General features: G+C 38.3%; 1 protein-coding gene across 1 annotated transcript in view; it reads left to right on the forward strand.

The window, feature by feature from the left end:
* The first annotated feature begins 578 nt into the window (after positions 1 to 578).
* LOC135701880 (protein sidekick-1-like) overlaps positions 579 to 19,604 on the forward strand; it is a 370,179-nt gene continuing 351,153 nt past the window's right edge. The window contains exons 1-2 of the mRNA XM_065222824.1: positions 579 to 1,391; positions 15,289 to 16,302. Coding sequence (XP_065078896.1) covers positions 16,239 to 16,302 — 64 coding nt within the window. The 5' untranslated portion in view covers positions 579 to 1,391; positions 15,289 to 16,238. The remainder of the gene's footprint in view (positions 1,392 to 15,288; positions 16,303 to 19,604) is intronic.

Raw genomic sequence — 19,604 nt, forward strand, 5'->3', positions numbered from 1 at the left:
TCGCCCTCCGATCACCCAATCGCGAGGTTTAGTAGCCACCAAGTGTCAAAATCTCATTCATCACGCACAGTCCCCCTCGCCCAGCGCCCGCTCGCTCAACCAATCGCTACCTGTTAGCATTAAATTATGCCAACATTCAAAAATTAATGAACCGCACGTTTATTTTTATTTCCTCGCTAATTTCCATGCCTCGGTCAATTTTCCCTCCTGCGGTAGATTCGACAGACTCTCTCTCGTTCCATTTATTTTTTCGCTCAATTTTGCACTTCATCGTTCATCCGCTGAATGAACACTCTCTCTCTCTCTAGGTCAGCTGAGGAAAAGCTTTTCCACCCCTTCGATGTGTATCGGTATTGGTAAGGTCTGTCGCACCGAACCGGTTCGCTGGAAGTTTTCCGGAACCGGTTTTCCTGGCGATAGGAGAAACCGTACTTCGTCTTCGGCGGATGGCCATTGCGCCGGTGTGAACTTTCTCCCGAATCGCAGTGGAAAGCAGGAAGGACTTGCTTGGAATCGACAGCCCACCTTGGCCAACGTCAGTATTGTTGAGCTTCTCGAGTGAGACGTATCCCCGACGACGGTGGGTCGTGTGTCGAAGTTTTTGAACTCGGTACGTAATAAAATCGCTACTAACGGGTCCGGCGCGCATAGGGAAACGATATTGTACAGCTGCAGCTCTCGATTGGGGGGCGGATTGAAGTCGTTGCGGCAGCATTCTGGGGTATCCGGGTGCGGGGAAGTGTGTTTACGGAGGATGTGAGAGGAAGAAATTTAAAGGTTGATTGAAAATTGCGTTGGAATTAAATTTCAGTGAATTTGTGATCTCCGATTTACGGCGGTGAGCAGTGAATTGGAAGTGAAGAGCTCAAAGGGTTAAGCTGTGAAGGGAGCTCGCTCCTGAGTGTGGTTCCAGTGGAGCAGTAAAAACGATTGGTGGGAAAATTGTAGGCATGATGTAATATAAGCATCAGGCCAGACAAGGTAGAAAGCGTTCATTTGGCACGAGTTTGTTTTTAATTTTGGAGTGCCGTGTCGAGTGTGGCAGTAATTAATGACAGTTGTCCTTATTCAGTGGATTCGTGGTGCTGTAGATTCCAACCATTAGTGGCTCCAGTGCCGTGCCAGTTGCCGACGGTTTCCACACAGCGGGGGATTTGTTTACGTTGCTTCGGTAGAATAAGGCATGGGAAATGTGGATGTTGGATACTTATGAATACGAGAGGCACCAACTAGATAGCTTGTGTTGTGGAAATTGAGACCGTAACGTGTCGAAAGATGATTTCGGACTACGAACGGTGGCTAACACGTTTCCGCTCTTACGGTTCGCCCCAGAAGACGTGTCGTTAACAAGACGAGAGACACTTTGGTACGAGCATCATTCTGGACACAAAGTAAGTGTAGTTACTATGGTTTAAGCTACAGTCATTCATTCAGTGTTGGGAGACAAGGATGGACTGTATTTATTTAGTTGGAACATTTTAATTGGATTCATATACCTTAATGATTCCCCGAGGGAAGAACAGGATTTACAAACCCTTGCATAAAAAATGCAGTACCAGTGTAGCGATACAAGTTGGATGGAGGTTTCATTCCTCACGTGCCACTCATATGCTTGTGCTTGCGGAATCCTATGTAAGGTTTATTCAAGAGGGGGTTAAATTTTTGGCAAAGGGTTCATATGTGGAACACGATCATCAAAAATCGACCCCATTTCAACTGGTATAGTAGGACATAGATCTGTCAAATTTATTATACTAGCTGTGATATGAGAAACGGGATCAAGGGACAGTCAATTCTCTTACAATAATCTAATGGTTTATAATTATTTGTATTCTTAGCATTCCTGAACTTATGTCTTTGTTTTGCCACAATTGCCACGCATATGGTTAGCGTTTTTTATTTATAATTGTTTGTAATTGTTTACAGCCCAATTTCGAAAGCGATTTGTTTTTCTGCAGTTATGTCCAAAAAAGTGGAGAAACTCCGAACCTATTTTTTGGAATCAATTGTATCAAACTTTGATTTCATTCCGTTTCGTAGGAGGAAAAATACAACCGCGCAAATTTTTAGTTAAATGCACACATTTTGAAGTCTAGAGAGATGCAGCAACATTTTGTAATAAATGCCCCGGTTTATATAGAAGTACCATGCGGAAAATATGCAGTGTTTTGAGCTAACTAAGCATCGTTTCATTTGCAAGAATTTCGCAACAAGCATGACAAATCTAAATGCTCGATACTTGTAAAACCCATGGTTTGTCAACTACGTCCTATTGAAAATTTCTGCTCAAATCACAACAAAGACTTTCTGCAATTACTTTGTGATCTACCTGAAATTACTTTGTAACAAAACCGTGGAAAGATTGGCCAAAAAGGCCAACGAAGGAGCTAAAAACGATCCTAACAAAATTTTGTTCAACCACTATGGCTAAGGTCTTAGGCTGAAACTACCAGCTAGCTGTCTGAAAGTTACCAGATACGGCTTGAACTATATTTTTCAAGCAACAATTAACGCATTTACAAACAGAAGCAAAAGCAATCGTTTGGTTCTATTTAACGTTGTTTTTTTTTCTAGATATTTTCATGTCTACTTTTTTAATGCAAACGTCAATATTCATCATCGGACTATTTTGTACTTTCATTATAATTTGACTTACTGAAAGCGCAATGAACAATATTCCAATACTACAGACAAAATGGTAGTGTTATTAAACCTATTCAACATCAAAACTACAGCTACATTGCATCAGGATTGAAATCCATCGCAGCAAACGTTTCAACCCGTCAAATGTTCTTGAAATTGTACGTTCGTTGTATGAAATACCTACAACCAATAAATTAAAAGTGTATTTCTCATTAAATTCCCACACAACGAAAAGACGTACGAAATTAATAGTTGAATTCCATGATATCCCTCATTCGTTTGTTTTCAAATTAATTACTGTACACGTTGTACAAAAACTGGTTGAAAAAATCTGACAGTTCTTCATAGACTGATCGATTCAACATAAAATTATGTCGCAAGAAATCATACGATATTTATATAAAACTAGCTGAGTGTGCCCGGCCTCCTCGGGATTCAATATAAGCTTAAGTTTATGCGCCGATTCAAAATAGCATGCTATTTTTTTTTGTTTCATTTGTATAGGAGCCTCCCTTTACAGAGGGGGAGGGGTCTTGAACCATCATAAGAACTTTTTCCAGCCCCAAAAACCCCTGCATACAAATTTTCATGCCGATCGGTTCAGTAGTTTCCGGGTCTGTATAAGGGTCAGACAGACAGACAGACAGAATTTCAATGCTATACCTATATAGGGGAAATGTCTCTAATATTGGCCTATGGATCTAAGATTGGGCCCATCGCTAAAAATGCTATTTATCAGTTTTATCTAGATGAACGCGTCATTGAGACGGTACTAATGGATATTTTTTGTCGCTTTTGAAAATTTAGTCGATTGCTGAATTAATGTACACTGAAAATAAAATTTCGATTATACAACGAAATCGCTCGAGTTTGTTATACGAATTTATTCGTTGTTTTCTGAAATGAAATGGATTTGTACATTGTATGAAGCTAGTTTCGTTAGAACTGTCACACTGGCTATCGCTACACCCAACCAGCGGGCCACAAGTGTTGGTTGTGGAGACCGAAAAATGTGGAATGTGTTAGTAGGATGGGTAAAAATTACTTCATCATTGGAAGAAAAAAACATAACAAAATCAAAATAAACAATGGTTCAGACCAGACTCGTGCTATGTATCTTGCGATATTCAGATCTGTGCCTTAAACATCGCTCTATCTGTGCTACGAGAAAGGGAAAGGCTAAAGGCAAATAAGAAGTACTCATGGAGCGGTAATTCGATTTCGTTTGCTTTTTCTGCTGCTTGCATGTATTTTTTTCCTCTGACATACAACCACCGTGACCAGTATTTTGATTTATAATGGTAGCTTGCATGTGTTGGACAAACTGACAATATTTCGAAAAAAAAAAAATATTATCCTTTCTCCAACACACAATCAGCACTTTAGGAGACAATAAGCGCAGTTGTTGGTTTAATTGTACGAAGATGAATTTGTATATTATACGAATAAAGCGTAATATTGCCATTGCGCCAGATGACAGGAAAATCGAATGTTTCGTACGATTTATGAAAGATGTGTTGTATGTACGATATTCATTTTTACGAAACGGTTTTCAGAGAAATAACGAAAATACATTTCAGTGTATGGACCCAAATTAGGGGCAATGAGGCCGACATTACATCCATTTCCACTATATAAATTTGATGGAATAATAGTCTCAGTGCACTCATCTGCTTGTAAACATCAAAGTGCGATTTCTTTTTCATTTTTAAACGGATCGGGCTGAAATATTCTGACTTTCAATATATTATGGAAATATTATTTTTAGGTTATGTTTAAGGTAGTTGTACCTAACGAAACTAAAGAACGACACGCAATTTTTACACCCCATTTTAAAGGTAAGACATTTAAAAATGGTCTTCTGGTTCCAGTTAAATTGGCCACCGGGAACCTGCTGTGTGGAAATGAGGACATGAAAACCTTGTTTAAAAATGTGTTTTCTTTTTCATAGTTCAATGTAACAGATATACTTGTGCTTATTTTGTAAGACCACTGTTTCAGTCTTTCTTCGTACCTAAAGGCCATTGATCGAACCTTTCTTCGAGTTCCAATGCTACCGACGCCAAGAAGGCAGCTCCCATACCTGATAGGTATCGACCCATCAAACTCATGGAACGGGGATCAACGGCTCAGAGATTGTATGCCTCTGATAAATCCAGGCCTCTTTCACTTTGATTGAACCCAGGCCTTTTGAAGTGAGAGGCAATCACGCTTACCACTACACCAGCGGCGCCGCTTAGTTTTTTTGATGATAATTCATCTTGGTAAGGAACAAAAAGAGGTTAAGAGTGAATAATTATCAATCCTTAAATTGTGAGTAAAGTAAAGTAAAATTATAATATGTCTCAAATAAATACTAGACAACTTCTTCTTGTAACTTACAAGTTCCAAAAGTTCTTACAACAATCCATACAAATTTCCAAATATGTTTGTGGACGATTATCTACTCAAAGCGACGGGTTCTTAAACCTTTCAAAAACTGTTAACGTAGCTTATGAACAGACTCAAAGATTTTCGAAATTGTACTGGAGTCTTGATATTCAACGAAATTTTGTATAACATCTACACTCTTAGAAATAACTAATTTTAAACGTGACGGAATCCATCTTCGGCATAAAAAATGAAACGTAAACAAACATTTCATGTAATATCAAGTGGCGTCTGTAATTTATGTCAAAATTGACGCTCGTATATATCACTCTCAGATCACCTAAATTTACATGAATTTTTCTAATTGTGTAGGCTTAATGTTTATACCCTGAAAAATGCGTAGAGCCGCATTATTTCGTCTGAGCTACAACATTGTAATGACAAATTATTACAGACATCATTTTCAGTCGAGTGTTGTTTGACCAAGGTGGTTCAGTTTTGCTCTATAACTCGTCGCACTAAACTATAATTTCAAGTTATAGCTAAAACAATTGAACAATATAGTTATTTTGACCGGAAAATAATTGCCTCTAATATGATATGTTCTCCGAGTAGCTAATACAGTAATGGTACAATTATGTCAGCCCCCTTTTTTAATATTCTACAAAACCCCTGACATTGAAGTTAAATGATAAACGTTTGGAATAACGGTTTAGTGAAAATTTTCGAAGAAAAAATTCTGATTCGGAGATGAGCTCCGTAATCGTGTATCATCGTATATTACTGTATATCAAAAATTACCATTTTACTACATCAAATGTATTCAGCAATCAATTTCACGGTTGTTCCAGAGCTTTCGGTTGGTCATCTTGTGACCACTCGGAGCCAATGACCAGCTAATATATCAACGAACACCATTTTCCCACCTCGCATATAAATGCAGAGAAACATCAAGGCAATATTTTGAAGCAATAAATTTTTCGGATGTTCTAGATCTTCCAGCAAGCCATCTGGTGGCCACTTAGAATCAATAATTGGCTACTATATAAATAATCACCATTTTACTACCTTTCATATAGTATCAGAACAGATCAAGGCCTACTTAGATCCAATTTATACAGTTATCAATTTTACAGATGTTCTGTATATTCTAGTGGTGACAACTTTGGAGCCAATGATCAGCTAATATGATAAAAACACCATTTTCCTTTATTTCAAATAGTTTCAGAGAAAAATCAAGGCATACTTTGTCAATAATACACAATAATCAAGATTAGGATTTCTATTGCTATTCGTATGCCTGTTTGTAAAAATAAAAACAGCACAAAGCGCTTTAGGCCCTCACCAAAAGTAGGGCAGGTGGTGTTTATTTGAAACGCTATTAACTTTTCAGGGTTAACTCGGATTGACATCCGGTCTGGAGCCAAGATGTTCCTAACACTCCAAAGGTTCTACATTTTTTACACAAAGAAAATCAACCAACTACAGCTCCACATAGAGCTGTGAATGTGAAAGTGGATCGTGCCCTCATACATTTTATCGATTTTTCCCATACAATCTTCAAGCCCTTTGAGCGAGATTTTACCGACTACCAAAAAACTTCAAATTTTGACAGGATGTTTATGATCCCCCAGGATTCCAGGAGATAGCGTTTGAAATTCCAGGGTTGACATATTTTGAAACACTCTAGTGTATATTTGCCCAGAAAATTAATATTTGTTTCCTACAACTTTGTCTCTGACGTCATGTCGATTGGAAATGAAGTTTTCGAATTATGATTTGTTGAAAAATCTCTAATTCACTATTTTGAAGTTTGAAATGCCTGAACTTGAAAAAAGTTAATGATTTAGGTTCTACGAAAAAAATGTCAATATACCCTAAGTTGTGCCTGTTAGTTTTCACCAAAATTCCGCAAAGCTGCACAGCTGCAGGGTCCACAGATAGAAGATTTCTTTACTCGTGGTGAGTATGCACACTTGCACTTGCACATTGTTTTGGACATACAACTTTTTAATGACCAAACTGAAAACTTGACCACACTTTATTTGACTTTCTTCATGCACAACTAATTTACGAATGATGAACAACGGCTCGGCCGAGTACGTTGGCTCTTTCTTTGGCTCACGGAACAATCAGCTGGGCATTTAGTTGCCAAAAGAGCAAGAAAAACTATTCTAATGTCACACCCGCTGATCATTAGAAACGCAAACATAAGTCAGTGTTGCCAGAGCCTACCCAAATTTAAATAATAAACCTTTGGGAGTATTCTTCATAATTCTGTGTCTTTGAATAATTTTAGCAATCGGTAATGAAAATTTAGCCTTTGATTTTTCATAGCTGATTTTTCCTACTTTGAAACATGAGCGGTTTATTTGGGGCTTACCCAAGTAAAAAACTTAACAGTAATTACAAAAGCTAACTCTTGGTTGATTTAAAATGTACAAAGCTGACTAAGGCCAGGCTGAATATATAGTTGATTAGTAGTGTATGAAACAAATTGTATCACCATAATTCAACCTCAATAAGTTAGCTGAACTAAAGACTGAACAAGACTTATGTAAGCTTAACACTAATCCACAAATCAGCAATGCTCTACACATATTTTGATTGAAATCTATTGCACAATTTTGTTAAATGTCATCTCGTTACATTTTCGGCATTTTAGTTCTTCTAAATTCACTGCCTACCTTACTAATCTTAAAGAGCACCAGCAGTAGAAACAAGGATGTGGAGCTTTTTAGTAGGTTTTCCCATACTAATTCCCAGACAAATTCAAAACGCAATGCAGAAAGCAGGGTTACAATGGTCCTCAAATTTTGCATAGACCCCAAATGGAACCAAAAAAATATTTTTATAACAACATTACCATGATGACCCACCCTTATACACAGTAAAGGACGAACACGAAATTATTGCGACACCGAAAATGTCATGCCAATTTTCTTATAATGTTTAGAATCAAACCAAAGTTTTAGGGTAGTTTTATACATATATTTACTTCAAAAATCAAAAGAAAAGATAATCGATGGAGCCTTGAGTGTAAAATTGAACGCATTTTCGCTTGATGCCCTCCATCAAAGTCTTTACAGTGTCATCCGGTACCAGTTTCTCAGTTTTTTTTTTCCATTTTCTTAACATGTCCTTCTCGTCTTTGACTGTCTTCTTGCTCTTCCGAAGTTCCCGCTTCATTATTGCCCAGTACTGCTCCACCGGGCGCAGCTCCGGACAGTTTAGCGGATTCATGTCCTTTGGAACAAAATGGACAGAATTGGCCTCATACCACTCCAGGACACTTTTAGAATAGTGACATGATGCCAAATCTGGCCAAAATAGCGGAGCTTCGTTGTGCTGCTGCAAAAACGGCAAAAGGCGCTTTTCGAGGCACTCAGATTTGTAGATCTCGCCATTTACTGTGCCCTTTGTCACGAAAGGCTCACTCCTCAGTCCGCAAGAGCAGATGGCCTGCCAAATGAGATATTTGGAGGCGAACTTCGACATTTTCTTCTTCTTAAATTTGTCGTCCACATCGAACTTGCTCTTGCCGGTGAAAAACTCCAACCCCGGAATTTGCTTAAAATCGGCTTTTATATACGTTTCGTCGTCCATCACACAGCAGCCATATTTTGTCAGCATCTTCTCGTAGAGCTTCCGTGCCCAAGTTTTAGCCGTCGATTGTTGCCGCTCATCGCGGTTTGGGAAGTTCTGTACCTTGTATGTATGTAGTCCAGCTCTCTTCTTTGCATTCTGGACGTAGCTCTGCGACATGCCGATCTTTTTAGCCAAATCACGGCTTGAGACGTTGGGATTTGCTTTAATCATCCGCTTCACCTTTCCCTCCGTCTTTTTGTTCTCCGGTCCCGGTTTTCTTCCAGCTCCTTTGCCGTGGTCCAACGTCAACCGCTCTTGGAACTGCTTCAACACTCTGGAGACGGTTGAATGGTGAATGTTCAACATTTTTCCCAACTGCCGGTGCGACAGGTCAGGAAATTCCAGGTGTTTGGAAAGAATTTGTTCTCTCAACTCGCGTTGGTTCACCTCCATTTTCGTTGAATCGAAAAACACGACTTCGAGTTTGACAGCATGTACACAATACACATCAATGAGAAAGTGTGCAAAATTTGGTTGATTTTTACGCAATGGTAAAAAAGTTATGCCCTGTTGAATGTGTCGCAATAATTTCGTGTTCGCCCTTTATACATTTTACATTAGACAAACGTGTCCCAAATCATTCTTCACGATGTCTACCTAAAAACTAACATGCAATGGTCATCGAAGTGCTTCATTTGAAAAAAAAAGCCAGCGCCGGTGGTGTAGTGGTAAGCGTGACTGCTTTCTCACCCCAATGGGTCTCGGTTCAATCCCAGCCGAGGTCGGTGGGATTTTTCTGAGGCATAAAAATCTCTGGTCACGTCTTCTTTCGGAAGGGAAGTTAAGCCTGAATGGGTGCGATATCCTGCGCAGGTGTGGAAGCTGCCTTCCTGCACATTCGATTGCCGTCAATGGATGGCAATCGATGTCCGTCGGTGATTGGCACTAGATTGCGGAACAGAGACCGACGTTAAATAAATGAAAGAAGATTTGGAAAAAAATGAATTAAATTTACTATAGGCCACCTTTCAGTTCGATTCATTATCCCAACACATGAACATGTGAAAACAAATGATAATGATTTATGAAGGTGGTCGCGCAAAAGGTTTGATATATAAATTGAATAATTTTAAAAATCACTTATATCACCCTAACTTTAGTGGTTCAAATGTTGAAAAAAAAATGTTGTTGCTATGGCAATGACCAAAGAGTGTGTAATTGTAACGATCAGTTTTACAGTATATGAAGATTAAGATAGAATTGCAAAAGATGACGAAAAAGGGTCGATTGACAGATGAAAATGTGCAAGTCAACAATACTAATTTTATCATAACAACAGGCTTGTTAATTATTGTCATTACAATTTCATATTTAAAATTTGTTCATCGTTTGGAAAACTACCACCAATGTTAGAGCAATGTTAGTGAAAATCAATAATAATCCATAGTAATTTACCAAAATCTCCATAAATTCATTGGTGCTAAACTTTCATCAATCTTTACCATTTTAGCATAGAGTCATACTTTGGGGTGTTAAATCAAACTAGAGGGTGTCCTTTAAGAAATATGGCACTTTTTTTCAATATGAAGTACCTCAATGACCATCTCCGAACATATTTTTCTCCTGTCGATTCTTGCCACTCAACAATAAAATATAATTTAGTTTTATTCCATATCATTATCATTTTTGCTTGGCTGGCACTTTCATCACCAATACCGGTCATTCACTCCGATCACCTAAAGGCATAGCTCAAACATGATCTTCTATTCTTTAACACCACCCCAGCTAACATTTTTTGTAATGTAAATAAACGCTTTGCTCAAGATGTATTAAAATGCTATTCAATATGAGGCAAATTTTCGCAACTTATAATAGAAGCAAATCGGGCGAACTAAGTCAGCTACTTTTGGAAATTGGGACTTGACAGACGCTTACTCAACGTTTTCTCGACTATTCAATAAAAAGTTTAAAGCTAAATAGTTGAAAGTTGATTGATATGTGTACAGAAGTGATATTAGCGTTTCTTGGCTGCTGTCATTTAGTGCGATTGACAAATTGAAAAATGGTTGTGAAAAAATTGAGTAAACACTCTCCAAAGTTATATTGCTAGCTCCTGCTTTTAGCTATATTTGTAGCTTTTTAAGGCTACTTTACGCTGGAAAAGGTGGCTTATAAAGCTGAAAATGTTAGTTGGTATACTCCGTGAACAAAGGCCTTGTTCATCGCAGTGTCCGAACAATATTTCAGCGTGGTCGAGGTCACACCGGGTATCAAAGGGAAATGCAAGAGCACACCAATCACCATCAGAACACGAGAACAAAACATTTGCAAAAACATATTCAATCGAATTAAATTATCGGCACGGGAAATAAAACTAATGGAATGCAATTACCGGTTCTACAAGAGATGAACTAGCCTATGGCTAAAAATTTCTTTAATAAAAAAAAAAAATTACCGGTTCTAACTAACCTAGCTTTAGAAATATCGTTAACATATTCGATCATTGAAAACATTTGTTTGCACGTCATTCACAAATTTTTGAATTTTAACACACGAGGACCGTCTTCTTACACAGCACAGCATAGTGAATCTGATGGATTTGAAAGTTAATCTGGTTGGTGCCTTCACAGTTATGCATCCTACTCAGAGTGCTTGACGAACGGTTGCCATATTGGAATGTAATAAATTGATGTTGTTTGCTATTTGTCACTGAAGCTACCCGATGTGAATGTGTTTCTGTTGTCCACTTTCAGGTGCAGCTCTATGAACGGTACCGTTCGATATACTGACCGTGATGATTTAGCAGATTGCACTGGTCGGTCGGTTGGTCGGTGGTAGCCAGTATTCCGTCTAACGGTACATGTTTGTCGTGTGATATGTTACATTCGACGAGTGATGGTTTACTTTTGCTGGTGCTTCAAGGGAACGTACTTAGGGAACGTAAAACTACTAGGAAGCTCCATTTATGGCTATCGAAACCAGGTCATGCTTTAGTGGGGCTTTGGCCTAGCCGTGTTCGTTCACTTTGCGTCGACGATCCGATGCTATTTTTCATAGGAAGCATAAACGGTGTGACGTTATAAGGGACTGCCTGTGCGGATGTAATGTAGTGAATGATGGAACGGTACGTGTTAGTGATGGAAATGTGAACGAACTTTAAAATTATTTAGAAAATATAATGTTGTACCATCATTCGTTCAGCGCAAAATGCTTTACTTAATACTAAATCTAGCCCTGATGAAGATCCCAACGCATGGACCCTCGTTGGAGATGATAAAACTGCAATCAGCACTTTATATTGAAAATTAAAAATCCCAATCAAAATTACTAATTCTTCAAGAATTTACAACTTCTCCGAAAGTCTACATTTTTCTGAGGTTACCGATGCTTCACTGAAGTTTATGGGACTGCCCTTAAAATATCTGAACTTCAATAAAGTTCTCTAGACTTCCATGAATTCCGCAAAAAATTTCAAAAGTTCCTTAAATTTCATTGAAGTAAATTGGACTTCCTTGAAGTTATTGGATGTGTACCAAAGTTCATAAAACTTTCCTGAAGTTTTCATAATTTATTTGAAAGCCATGGAACTTCCCTTTACATCTCAAAAAATCTCTGAAGTTTATGGACTTGCTTGGAAGTTGGACTATGGAAGTTCTATAACGTTCCAAAATGGTTCATGATATCCATGGAAGTTCCCTTAAAACCCCACAATAATGCTGAAATTTTTGCAACATTTCTGAATTTCTAAGATTTTTCAATATTTTTCTTCGGAACTTCTTGTTAGTTACTGCAATTAATGGAACTACTCTGTAGATCTCTGATCCTCCATCCAGTACTTGGATTGTAGATTAAAATAATGAAACTGCCCGAACATTTCAAAACTTGGCTGATGTTGTTTGGGACGAACTAACCTAACGCCGGAAGTCTCTCCTATAAAGATAATATTAAGGGGAAGTTCACTGCTCCGAAAAAAATAATTTCATTTGGATTTTGCTAAAAATGTTGGAAAAAGGCATAAAAACATCTAAAAAAATCACATTTTTTCTAATTTTTCAAAGAAAATTCACGTGCAAAAACATTTTTTATAAGTCATTATGGCATAAAGATGGACTCAAAAAACCACAAAACATCGACTTTTCGGTTTTGCTGAGAGTCCATTTTTTTCATGATGAGACAGAAAAAATATTTTTACATGTAGTTTTGACAAAAATCTAAGAAAAAACTGATTTTCTTGGATTTTTGATGATTTTTCCCAATTTATTTAGAAAAATAAAAACGCACCGAAAATATTTTTTAATTTTCGGGTCAGTAAGCTTCCCCTTAATTTGCGAAGTATGCTGAAGTTTTCCTAAATTATCTGTGTTTCTCGGGTCTTCTGCAGAGTGATTTCTGAGTGATCTTGAGATTTTGTGATCTTCCCTGATGTGATCAAAACGACCCTCTCACGCATAGAGCCTGTCAATTTCGCTTTCAGAGTGTCGCAGTCAGCGGTTTTATGATTCGTGAGCACTCGCGATTCGTAGAATCATTGATTGTGACTGCAAGTGGATCTGGCGGGTTTTGTGTATCGGACGCTTGCTTTTTGGCCTCTTCTTGTGCGCTGTGGATTATGAGATGCTCGATGACCCTGGAGGGATCGATTTTGCTTACTGAGCAGAAAATCATGGATTTAACTCCAAGCTCTTCCACAGCACAATAAATCGCCACCATCATTTGTATATTTGATATTGAACATTAACCTCGGAAACTATTTGCATATCAAGCGAAAACATAGTCCTGTATTGTCGCGAAGCGTTATGGTTCTGAGATGCTCGATGACCCTGGAGGGATCGTTTTTGCCTACTGAGCAGAAAATCATGCGTTTAATCCCAAGCTCTCCGTCATGACTCTTAAAATGCATGATCACTAAACAAAATGAATATGTTCTTTCGATAGCGGGCTATCGAGAGATTAAATAAACAACAAATAAACAATACAAACTTTTAGTTGCATCGCCAACTTGAGGTGAATCCTAACCGAAAACCCTACTCAATCCTCCAACTCCGTAGCACTTATGAGGGTGTCGCTAAGTCGGTGGCCTCTCGTTAAGTAAGTACTACATCAACATTTCCTTCCCTATCTCTAGTTATGGTAAAGATGGGCGCTTCTGTTACTCTTGTTTAGATTGGAACCAATGTTTACTCCCCAGCATTATTCCTGAAAGTAGTCTAACTGAGAATTTCAGAAGAGACGTGAGTGTCGCTAGTATCCAATCTACGAAGTATATCATAACAACGCTAACCCTAACGCTATAAGAATATTTATATTTTATTTATTGTTCAACCTGAACGGTTACATGTGTAACGAAACCGATTGTGTAGTTCTGAAGAAAATTCCTAATTCCTCCGGCTCCTATGGGGTGTGATATATGACGGAGTGTCCATTCTAAACGATGATCACCTTAACTCATATTTATTTACATCGTATTTCCTATTTATATATGTTCAGGTAAATCCCATGGGTAGATTAATATTCCTTAATAATTTTCCTCCAGAAATCTATCCATGTGTCCTCCGAAAAACCCGAAAAATTCCTAGACTGGACCAGGAATTGAACTCAGCCACCTCCAGCATGATCTTGATTTATAGCTTCGTCTCTACCGACTAAGGTAAGGGAGGCCCCTAGCAAATTTATCATACTAGCTGGGAAACCCTTTCATTTCATTTGATGAATTCTCGCGCAACACAAGAAAAGGGCCTATCATTGTTGATCGATTCTCTTCATCGATTTTCTCTTTCACGAATAACCCGACTGCAAATGAAATTTCCATTGAGTGTGTTGTTTCAGACGCAAGCTAACATAATCTTCTGTCGAACTGTGATGATGTATTCATATTAACGAAGATAAAACTCATCCAGAAAGTGAAGTGTATGAACCGTACCATGTTGAGGAGATGTATGAAGCATAACTATTAAAGCTAATATTATCGTTACCTCAAAGTTGCTCTTCCTATTTACTAGCTGAATTTTCATATGGTTTGCTGTATTTCTTCATCTTGAGTACCGTAAGACGGGGTGTCATTGGGCAAACATTGGAAAATGTTTATTAAAATATGTTCCTTGAACTTCCTTGAAATGATGTAGATAACATTAACCAGTTACATAGTTGGAGATGCTTAACGTCAAATAATCAGTTGTTTTATTTAAATAGTACTGCAAAATTAAGTGTAAACCATTGTAGCAAAAACTCCCTTTTAAAAATGTCCACAGGTAAAAAAAGTTTGAACACACTATTGGGTGAATAGACGAGGGTAACACTCGACCGTTAGCCATACTTTAGAAGTAGTGTACTCCTTATAGCTACGTTACATTTACATATTTTAAAATATTTCACCCCTCTTAAAGTTTTACATTAGTCTATTTTTTAAATTTAAATTTAGTCAAATGTGATATCAATTTCAATCAACCATTTCAATGAAAGTCGTAAATATATCAATAATGAATATATTAACATGCTAAAAATTGTTTTCCTTGCTAAAACGCGAATGTTGTAAGGTAAGGAACGACAATGTTTGATTATTTGGCCCAATTTCACCCCCAACTACGGTAGTGCAGATGTTTAAGTATTAGGGTTATATGATTGTGCGTTGGGCAAAATAGCTCGGTAGGCTGAATTCATCGAAATAATAGATACAATTTTCTTCCCCAGGTGTCCCCGGATGCTGCTGTGAAACCAATCATAACGAACGGCGCATTTGCTGATTCACTTTGGAAAACTTCAAGGAATAAATCCACCCTACTGATTGAAGTGCTTTCGACCTGTCAGGAAGTGAAGTGAAGTGATTGATGAATAATTAAACTAGTGTGAAAACAACGATCTACGGAACAGGGAACGCTGTGCAAATTTTCTGAATATGCATGCAGTGAGTGAGTGAATGTGTGTATATCTAGCGATGCTTCATTCATATAGTTGATGTCATACCCCTGCAGCGGAACAGTGACGAGCATAGTTTGTTGAAAGTGGAAAAAGTTGTGGTATATAAATTTATTCGCTTCAACTGCAGTAACTTCATCCGGTGTACAACATGCGGTTCACTGTGGGCCTTCCAACGGCTTTGAATGATGAGTGCTGAATTGAAGCTTAGATGCGCAGCGTGCAACCCGCAAGAGCTGTTGTCGATGCAACTGCTGCGGAAAGAATTTGAGGCCTAACTATGGAAAAACGTGCTCTGCTGATGAGTTTGACCATTCGCTGGTAGGTTGGTTCGGTCGAATCTATCCGAAGCTTACTGGTTGGTACCCTCTAGCGGAATAAAAGTTGTTTTAGTGCATACATTATCAGACCAGAAACACATACACCATCATCTAATAAAAAAAATAACCACCACGTCAAATCGTCGGCTCGGAAGTGAAGCAAAAAAAAAACAGTGCGAAGCACCAAATAATAAAAAAAAATCCACGGTTCTAAATTCCCAGTAGACGTACGAGCCTTGCTCGCAATCCGGTGAAGGCCTTGGGTCGTAAAAAAGGGATCACCATCGACGCAGTGCTACTTTTATTTTTTGTGTATCAGTGTGTCACTCTCTCTTGGTGGGTCGAGCATTGAAACATAGAAAAAGTGTACCGCGCCAGTCACCGGAGGCAGTAGCAGCAAGGACGATGGAAACACGAATAGGAGGATTACTGGGATTACTATCCTGCTATTGCATCCTGATTGCCACTGGTAAGTAGCACTTGGGTAACGGGGCCTATATACATACGTGCCACTGAAGCTTCTAGATTATCATCCTAATTTGAATGGCAAATCCGAAAGATATGCATACCATTGATACGAACCGAGTATGTACGGACGACCTACATTTTCTTGAGTTCGTGGTGTATCCTACGCTGCGTGGACCGGAATTGCTAAGAGTCGGATTTACTTGGAAGCAATCCTGAGCAATGGTGAAATCTTGTTTCCTAGGAAATAGTTCAAGCCGTATCTCATTAGTGCATGTAATACACCCGCATCGTTTGGGGTGCAATGAGATTCTTGGTTCCACTGCACAGTGGGGAAAAATGACTCATATTATGAGAATAAACGGTAGAATCGAAAGGTGATGAACGGTTCCGTTAAAGGCTGAGCCTGAGTCAAGAAGCGATGTTTAATTTTTACAATCCATTCACAACCTGTCAGCCCCCATATGTATCGACTGTATCCCAAAATGTGTGGTTCTCTGCTTCATTAGAGGACGACGGTGTAAGTCGCTACCCTACGGATCACTGAAAATAAAATTTAGTTTATACAACGAAATCGCTCATTTGTTCTACGAATTTTTTCGCTGTTTTCTGCAACGAAATGGATTTGTACATTGTATGAAGCTAGTTTCGTTAGAACTGTCACACTCGCTATCGCTACACCCAACCAAGTGTTGGTTGTAGAGATCGAAAAATTTGGAATGTGTTAGTGAGGATGGGTAAAAATAACTTCATCATTGGAAGGAATAAATATGACAAAAAAATAAAAATAGGCTTTAGACCGGATTCGACTCATGAACATTGCGATCGTTAGTTTCGTACTTTATCTATTGCTTTATCTGTGTTATGAGAAATAGTAAAGCTAAAGGCAAATATGAAGCACTCATGGAGCGGTACTTAGATTTCGCTTGCTTTTTCTGCTGCTTGCATGTATTTTTTCTCTAACATACGACACGCTTGGCATAGATGACCGACCCGCAGCGACTCACGAAGAGCTACTGATTCCCATCCATAGTATAGCGGTGCAGCTTCTTCCTCCTTTGATGCTTGCTGATGTGGGCTCTGCAGCTCGCTGCTTGCAGGCAGCCTTTCCTTATTACTGGAGTACAATTTTCAACGCCACACGCCGAAAGCACTACTACTGCTGCTACTAATTTTCACGACCGAACACCACCACACAGTGGTGTGGTCGTTGGGAGCATGTGGTTCTGAGTATGGCGATGAGTGTGCAACATATTACGCAATTCCATCCTCCCTATTCGCACGCGCCCGAGGATCGGAGGCGAATGCCACTTCGACTTGTTTCGTCTACTTACTACTCTCTGACGACTGTGCTGGGGAAGCAGCATATGCATGTAGGTAATTGGTGGATTTGTTATTTAATGCGACACTTTTGAACAATGCTGGACATTTACCAGTTTTTCAATAGTTTCTTGTTGAAAATCAACATTCGGAAGCATTGTTATCGATGCGTAGCCATATTTCTGATCGATTGGTGATAAAATTATTGAAATTGGACCAGGGGCAGCTGAGTTAATAACGTTCAAAATCTTTCTTAATTTGTTACATGTTCCATTTTCGGTTTTCACAAACTGTACCCCCATATAGAAATCAAAGACGTAGTCCTACGTCAAAAAAAAAATATCCCATCTCCAACACACAATCAGCACTTTAGGAGACAATGAGCGCAGTTGTTGGTTTGATTGTACGAAGATGTATTTGTATATTATACGAATAAGGCGTAATATTGACATTGCGCCAGATGACAGGAAAAACGATTGTTTCGTACCATTTATGAAAGATGTGTTGTATGTACGATATTCATTTTTACGAAACGGTTTTCAGAGAAATAACGAAAATACATTTTCAGTGTTTAAGTAAGATTTAAGTAAAACTGTGTAAAATTTCCGCGATAAATTGAGTGATTATTGATCTTTAGAGTACTTCCATTGGTTTTCAGAAAATTTCTTTATGATTTGATAATGTTTTATCACGAATCAAAAACAGACTAAAATTTGAGAGAGAAAAATCATGCGGGGTAAGGTTGGCTACCCATGTTTCCTGACATAGTTCCCAGCTAAATAATTAACTAAAAGTGAGTTTTTTTTCTCTAATCTGAAACATCGGGCCAGCCTGCCAATCACTTGGTAGCAATTCTGACGATAAGGATGCCGATTAAAAAACACTTTGGAATGCATATCATCCGATCTCTTGCATTTGCTTTGCACTAAATTTCGCTTCTAGAACTATGTTTTCGAATAACACATTGTATCGAGCTAAAACGGGATGGAAAAAATCCAAATCCAAACAAATAAAACCCAAAATTTTACTATCGGAAATTTTTCGTGTCACCACAGGAGCAGAGCACACTTTGATCTCCCTAAAGTCTACAAACCTTATTAAATACTTTTCTTATACCCCGTACAGGTAAAGACTATGGCTTATATCATGAAATATAGGCTGTCTTTCAATAAGCACTTATACATCTAGTTTTCACTTGAAATCCTCTGTATGAGTGCTCATTGCAAGACAGCCGTGATCAACTGAATTAGTCTAAAAATATCTGTTGCCTCAATCGAACTCTCACGGCATATGATCTATTTGTCGGTATACTGCCCATTAAAACATAACAGTACCATAAGGGTGAAGAAATGAGTTATTCATTAGAATCGATTGTAAACTATCGGCATTCTGCATTGTGCACTAAATATCACATGTTTTGTTCAGCAGATATCGTGAATCGTTTTCCCATCATCCAGAGCCTGCGGAGAAATAAATTTTCAGTAGCGTATTTTTCGGCTTGCTGTTTTTTCCCGGATTGAACTGCAATGCTTTTATGGACTTTATACATTTTCGTATACCACCCAAAAAATCACTGATGTAAGTGAATGCTGTGATTGTTTCGGTTTTCTTTTATTCAAAAAGAGAGCTGTGAAAATCTCACCCGCCATGAAAAAACGGCTCTGGTAATTGCCAAGGACTTTCGGCACCCTTGGCGTAGGTGATTTTTTTGGAAACATCAAATGACATCGCAATGTTTTTTTTTTAATTTTATAATCGCATCATCACAGCTTTGCAAGAATCGTGTTCGTTATCATTACCGTGATATTATTTCACCTACAAGATCTAACGAGTTTTTTTAAGGAAAAAATGAACCATAAGTAAATGGCTTTGCAAGGCTCTAAAATAAGATCCTCCGATTTCGAAGCTCAGTCAACAGTGAATGATTCGATGAGCATGCTTTCTCAGCGAAAGAAAACCGCCGCCGGAAATTTTAATCTAACTTTA

This window comes from Ochlerotatus camptorhynchus, unplaced genomic scaffold (assembly GCF_037179485.1).
Source record: "Ochlerotatus camptorhynchus isolate MF236.1 unplaced genomic scaffold, CSIRO-AGI_Acam_v1.1 ptg000178l, whole genome shotgun sequence".
In the NCBI taxonomy this organism is placed as follows: Eukaryota; Metazoa; Arthropoda; class Insecta; order Diptera; family Culicidae; genus Ochlerotatus; species Ochlerotatus camptorhynchus.